The following is a 6,294-nucleotide window of genomic DNA, read 5'->3' as shown; positions in this document are numbered from 1 at the left end:
CAGAGGCAGGAGAAAGGCTCGGAACTTTCCGTAAGAACAAGGGTCGTTTTGCACCAGGGAAAGCCCACTTCCCCCTCGCTGCCCTCCCCAGCATCGAACCCCAGAACGGGTGGCATTCGCTCTGTCCCCGCGAGCCGGCATCCAAGCTGCGAGGAGAAATGGTTACCCGAGAAGTTTGCAGCGGAAGCCGGCCAGCCGCACGTAGGCATCATGCAGGTCCCTGACGGTCGCATTACTCCACAGTCTCTCGGCTACGGCCCCAGCTCTTGGCCTTGGAGGAACGAGGGACAGAGGCAGTCAGGTCGGGGGAGGGGGGATTTGAAAGCTTCTCACACAAAGCCCTGAGCTCCCCAACACTTTCCCCACCAAAGTCCTTCAGCACACAAAGGCACATGGCTTCTGTATATCAAAAGATCCACTCCTAGACACGTGGATCAGGACGTACCGGGGTGACAGGACAGAGACCAGCACTAAACACACACTGCTTGCAGCAGCAGGCTGTACAGGAGCATGTTACAGTCTCACAAACCCTCATTTAAGCCTCAGTGAAGCTGTTACTAGCACAGAGGCGCTGCCAGGGGACAGGGACAAGCACCACACGCAGACCAAACCCGCAGTATTTGGCACACATCGCTCAGTGGCGAAGGAAACGAGCCTGAGCCCTGCCCCACGCGACTCGAGCTAACCTCCCGACGGCTTCTCTTACCAGAGCCTGGGGGCCAGGTTAGTGGCATCCACATATTCACCCCACATGCACGCCTCTCCGCCGATCACCTGATCCTTCTGCTCAGGGCTGCCTGCCAGAGGACACAGCATTCAGGTGAGGGGGTGTTGTTAGATAACGGGGTGACATCGCCCTGCCCACAGAGGTGCCTGTAACAGCAGTGAGTGGCTCAGCTACGGAGGCAGTAACTTGCCCTTCTGGAAGCCCCCGCTTCAAACCCCGGGCTGGGGGAGAGCAGAGTTGTTTTTTGTCGGCCTCAAGGGAACGGGACATAGCACAGGAACCAAGGACACGGTCACTCAAGCACCTTCGCACCAGCAGCGAGAACAAATTAGGAAGAGACCCAGCCCTGGCGCTACCTCCGAGTGACAAGTCAGCTGTCGTATGGGAAGGGGACACAAGGAACACACCTTCAAACTTCAAGGGCTCCACCTGGTAGGCTGCCATCCAGTCCTGCCCGTAGGAGATGTGGTTGAGGTACCAGGGGGCAGAGAGCAGAGCCCGGTAGCCAGCCTTGGTGACGTTTGCCATCTCCTGCATGTACGGCGGGGAGTTCTTCCACACGTGGATGATGGTGTCTGGCCTCACCTGAAGAACACATGTGAACCCCGTGCATGGGATGACTGTGGCAACGAGAGCACCACCTCCCCTCGCAAGCAGAGTGCCCTGACACATCCACAGCTCCAAACACCCCCAAAGGGAAACCGAGGCAGACATTGGCTTGACTTTTGAGCCACTTCCCATCTGGTTTGCAGAAGCAACAGAGTGGATAAGCCCATTTGCAGAGTGTCCTGGGCAGGGTTAAAACCTGCCTCTTGCAGGCATATATACAAAATCCTGGAGGGAAGAGCCTGTTAACAGCAGTCTGACAAAGCCACCATGAGAGCAGCTCCCTGGCAGCACCATCTAAAGATCAATCCCAGTCCCATAACAGAGTACCCCCCACCAGCCCCAGCATGGCACCCCCAGAGCACATCAGCTGGGGTGCCGGCACTTTTCACCTCAGCACAGGGAACTGCATTAGGGAAAGCAGGCAGCTCTCACCTTCACTCCATTGTCAAATACCTCCTGCCACACGATATAACCTTTGCTGAGGGAAGAGGTGATGTCCAGAAGCCTGGAGTGGAAAGAGTACTGAGTTTTGGGTCAGACCAACACCTGCAGTGGGACATGAAGGTACTTCTAAAGGAGAAGGGAGAAAGCACAGCCCCTCACGGGGCTCCTTTGTCCCTCAGCCCCAGGTTTTTTGTGGTCAATCTCCCAATAAAACGTGGCTAGGCTACTCCCTTTGGGGTCAGGGAGACATGCCTGAATGGGTGTTCTCCTGAAAAGGAGATTTGGTGTCCCTGAGACAGCAGAAGACATTTCTGCTGGTCACATACTGCAGCTGCAGGCCCAGAACACAGCCATCCGTACCTCTGGATGTAGAATGACTCTAGTTTTTTGTAATCTTCACCAAAGCCCATCTCCTTCATGAAGGCACGAATTTTTGGATTGGATTTCCTATATACCAAAGAGAAGATAATGAAAGCACTGCATCCCAAGCTCTGGAGTAAGGCCAAGACATACCCAAGTCCTTCCCACATCAGTCCAAGGCTAACCCAGGCATTCCAAGAGCTGTGACTGAGCCGGCATCAGCAACTTCCCACAGCCAGCATCACCATGAGCACAGAAACTACAGGAACCACCACACACAGCCTCTCTCTCTGTCTAGGGGAGCAGGACACCAAAGATCTGCAGACAATCATGACCAAAAAGCGATGCGCTTCCAGTCCCAGATACTTGCCCCCAGTCCCCATGCAGACTGATCTCAGACTCACCAGCACGTGAAGTCCACCTCGTCGCCACCGAGGTGAAGAAAGAAGTCTGGGAACACAGAGCTGACCTCTTGAAACAAACTGGTCACAAACTGGTAGGTGCTGTTAAGGATGGGGTTGATGGGCCCATAGGTCCCAGAAGGATCCTTGCCCAAATAGCAGGGAGTCAGGAGGCCTGGAGCACCTGGGTCATAACAAACACAGGACAATGAGGAAAGGGCTAAGCGTGGCCACATCACCCCGTATAACCCCCCCAGATCCTCCTGAGCATGGCCCAGGGCCTGCCAGGGGACAGAAGACCTGGGCATGGCGCACAAGGCATAAACACAGCAGCAGAAAAATGATCTCTGGTTCAGGAAGCCTGACCTGATGGGGAGGGATCCGTGTTCTGCACTCATCTTGTGCTCCCCCCCGCCACGCACATCCACTGCTGCCCCAAACACGCACTCCCAGGTGAGATCAGCAGGGCTCGAGCCTTTTAGGCTGGACACCCCTTTTTGCCCCCTGCCAACAGGTACTCTGAGGATGGGACACAGACACACCAAATCCTTGCAGGATGCTACAGTTTCTACCCTTCCCAGGTTTCCCCTTGGTATCTCTCATTGTGGGCACCACTGTTTTTTTCAGGAGATTCCTGCGGGAAACAACACACAGAGCTGCTGGGGAAAGATAATGCCGGTGCAGTCCCCAGCACCCTCTCCCAGCTCCACACACCCGCTGCAGACAGGGAAGGGGGGCAGCCACATTTTTGGCTGCGACCACAAGCACAGGTTGTACTCCAGTGCAGGACATGGCATTTGGAGGCAGGGGAAGGAGAGAGCAAGACAAGGCAACATTTTCCTGCAGCTTCTTGCACTTCCAGACATGGAAGAGGAGGCACTTGCAGTCCTCAGAGCGGGGAGCAGCGTGTCAGGACTGGGGCACAGCTGAGCAGAGTGAGGAAGCTTGGTCAGTTGCACCCCCAATTTAACCCAAGATCCTTGCAATGCCCACGATGCTGGTTTTGGCAGAGCAGATGTTCCCCCAGAAATCACCCAGCTTAGACCCAAGAAGAGATGGAAATGTTTTCCCTTTGGATTTTGTTCTAGAAGTTGGACCATTGGGTCCTAGTTCCCCCAAATGATGGTTTGCTCCTCCTCAAAGCCAGCCCATGGGACATGGCTGCCCACACCCGGCTTTAGGGATCCAGGTTGCAGATGCCCTTCCTCCCCCCAGTACAACTACAACTCTCCTCACAGCAGCGGCAGGCAGGGTCTGCTCCTCACCTGGACCCCAGGAGAGGGTGTGCCCAGGAGTGTCGAACTCTGCGATGACTCTGATGCCACGCAGCCGGGCGTACTCGATCACCGTTTGCACGTCACTGGCTGTGTACACGTGGGTCATGGCATTAAAGGCTCCCTGGGGAAACACGAGAAATCTCAGTGTCTAGCTCAGGTGCCGAGGGAGAGATCTCCTCGACCTGGGCTGGGCGCTACACGGCAATCGGGGTGGATTACCTGCTTGCTGAGCTCTGGGAAGGTCAAGCTCTCATAGGGGAAAGACGGGTCATCCACAATGTGCCAGTGAAACACATTGAACTTGTTGTAAGCCATGACATCCTGGGAAGGAACAGGAACAAAGATGAACATGCCCTGTCTCTTCTGAAAGGTCACCCAGCTTGCCACAGAAAGGGAACAAGGTGCCTGTGCTCCAAAAGGACAAGGCAGAGTCCCTAAACGCTCCCCAGGATCCAAGAGGGATTCAGACACCTCTCTTCAAACATACCAGCACCACAAATTGCTGCAGAGGGCCAGTAGTGCTTCTGCTCACAATGAAATCACTGTTCTCCCTATAACTGAGCCAATGGTGGAGACCTGGAAGTTTAATTCTGCTTGGGATGAACACAGAACCACCACCCACCTTTGTCTAATGTGGCTGGGAAGAAGTCAGTGTTCTCCCTTGCCTCAGAAACAACGCAGCCTCGTAAAGCAATCTGGATTGCAGGAATCCAAGATAGCTCAGGCTTTTCTTCCTTCTCCTACTTATGAAGGGAGCTGAGAAATCACCCAAACAAGGCAGCTGTGAATTACACCGGGAGCAAACACAGCCATGGGCACTGGGAAGGACCTACAGCATGGAAGCATTTTTCCATGATGCACATCTGTATACTAAGAATTGAGGTCATGCTGCCATTCCGCACCAGCCTGTTGCTTCATCTAGCAGGCTGGTTTTCTTCAAAAAACCTAGGTTTGACAAGCTCTTCCTTGACAAGACGTAGATGCAGTGGCCGACGCACTAGACGGCTCCTAGGATCTTTGGAAAGGAGCAAAAACCCAAAAAGCCCTCCAGGCCACTCAAGGAGCCCTCAGTTGTCGCAGAGGAAGGGACACCCAACTAAACCGTCTCCCAGCACAGACACCCTACCAGAGTTTCCAGGATGGCTCTCAGAGGCAGGTAGTGACGAGAGGTGTCCAGCAACAGTCCCCGGTGAGGGAAGCGGGGAAAGTCCACGATTTCTGTCTTGTTGATGTAGTACTGCATGCAGAGAACACGAGGAAGAATTGAGGAGGGCTTTGGGCAACACAGCCATTAGCAGGAGACAATCAGGGTCACCTTTGTCCCCAGGGCCAGTGAGACAAGGAGGGGTAGTCTCGCTGCCCCGCACACAAGCAAGCCAGAAAGAGCTGCAACGCTTTACCAACAACTCAGAAGGCAGGGATCTGTCTGGATTCATGAATCCCTACTTGGCCTTTGGCGAGGCTGCGCTGCCCTGCTGGTACCCCCCTCATCCTGCGCATGCCAGCAATCCTCAGCCTGTCCCCATCAGGGAGTGCTGACTGCCCCCAGGAGATGAAGGCCAGGGCTCACCATGCCGTTCTCATCTCTCCCAACGAGCTGGCTGAACGTTTCCAGGCCTGCAGGAAAACCACACACAGTCCCTTTCTCAGCACAGATTCCCCCAAAGGAACAGAGCTCAATTAACAAATAAGTCTACGGAAAGAGAGAGGCACAGAGAGACATCCCCATAGGCCTGGGGCAGGGAGAGCGGGAATGCCCGACAGAACACACATCTCACCTCTGAGAGCTCCCCAGACAGCATCCGCAGAGAGCAGCAAGGAGCCTTCCGAGACGGACAGCTTATCTGAAACACAGCATCAGAGCATTAGCATTAGGTCCCACACTCCATCACACACTGCTATGGGCCATGACAGCCCCAACTACGGGGCTGCAGCAGCACCAGGCAGAGGTTTTGATACAGGACTGCACTCTGGCATCCCAGAGAAGCGACTTTTGGCTTTTTTTGTTTTAAACCTCTCCCACCGCTTTATCAGCATCCTCAGGTAAGTCGCTCCCTCCCTGCCCCAGTTTCTCAATAATACAGTGAGGATGCTGCCTCCCTAAAACTGGGGGTAAGTGCTGCACAGTGCTATTTCCAACTAACGGGCACAGAAACAGCCGCACCCCCGCTCCAGTCACTCCCTCCCACTCCCAACCCCGATACTCACAGCCTTCCTTGGAGTCCAGGCTGGGAAACCCATCGCAGCCCGGCGTGGCAACAAAGACGAGGAGCTGAGTGCAGGGCGTCCCCCAGGGTTGCTCGTTTTCTGCGAAGGACACAGACCACGGACATCAGTCCCATCCTGGCTCTTTTCCCTGCTTCTAGTCCACTGCCGTCCTCCCAACCCAGCTAGTGACAGAGGCACAGAAGTACGTGGACTTCTAACACAGGTGGCAGAAACAGACACCCTGTCCTTCACCCCAGAGCAGGCACAG

At 54.9% G+C, this 6,294-nt stretch overlaps 1 protein-coding gene across 1 annotated transcript in view; it reads right to left on the bottom strand.

Moving 5' to 3' along the window:
• Positions 1-6,294, bottom strand: part of HEXA (hexosaminidase A (alpha polypeptide)) — a 9,846-nt gene that overhangs the window by 3,296 nt on the left and 256 nt on the right. Inside the window, exons 2-13 of the mRNA XM_009319919.1 lie at positions 6,027-6,125; positions 5,597-5,662; positions 5,389-5,435; positions 4,945-5,055; positions 4,038-4,139; positions 3,807-3,939; positions 2,545-2,725; positions 2,141-2,227; positions 1,769-1,841; positions 1,135-1,312; positions 707-797; positions 167-271 (exon numbers count right to left, since the gene is read on the bottom strand). Of these exons, the coding sequence (XP_009318194.1) occupies positions 167-271; positions 707-797; positions 1,135-1,312; positions 1,769-1,841; positions 2,141-2,227; positions 2,545-2,725; positions 3,807-3,939; positions 4,038-4,139; positions 4,945-5,055; positions 5,389-5,435; positions 5,597-5,662; positions 6,027-6,125 (1,273 nt within the window). The remainder of the gene's footprint in view (positions 1-166; positions 272-706; positions 798-1,134; positions 1,313-1,768; positions 1,842-2,140; positions 2,228-2,544; positions 2,726-3,806; positions 3,940-4,037; positions 4,140-4,944; positions 5,056-5,388; positions 5,436-5,596; positions 5,663-6,026; positions 6,126-6,294) is intronic.

The sequence above is a fragment of the Pygoscelis adeliae genome, unplaced genomic scaffold (genome assembly GCF_000699105.1).
Source record: "Pygoscelis adeliae isolate BGI_AS28 unplaced genomic scaffold, ASM69910v1 Scaffold303, whole genome shotgun sequence".
In the NCBI taxonomy this organism is placed as follows: domain Eukaryota; kingdom Metazoa; phylum Chordata; class Aves; order Sphenisciformes; family Spheniscidae; genus Pygoscelis; species Pygoscelis adeliae.
This window is presented reverse-complemented; position numbering and strand designations above follow the sequence as displayed.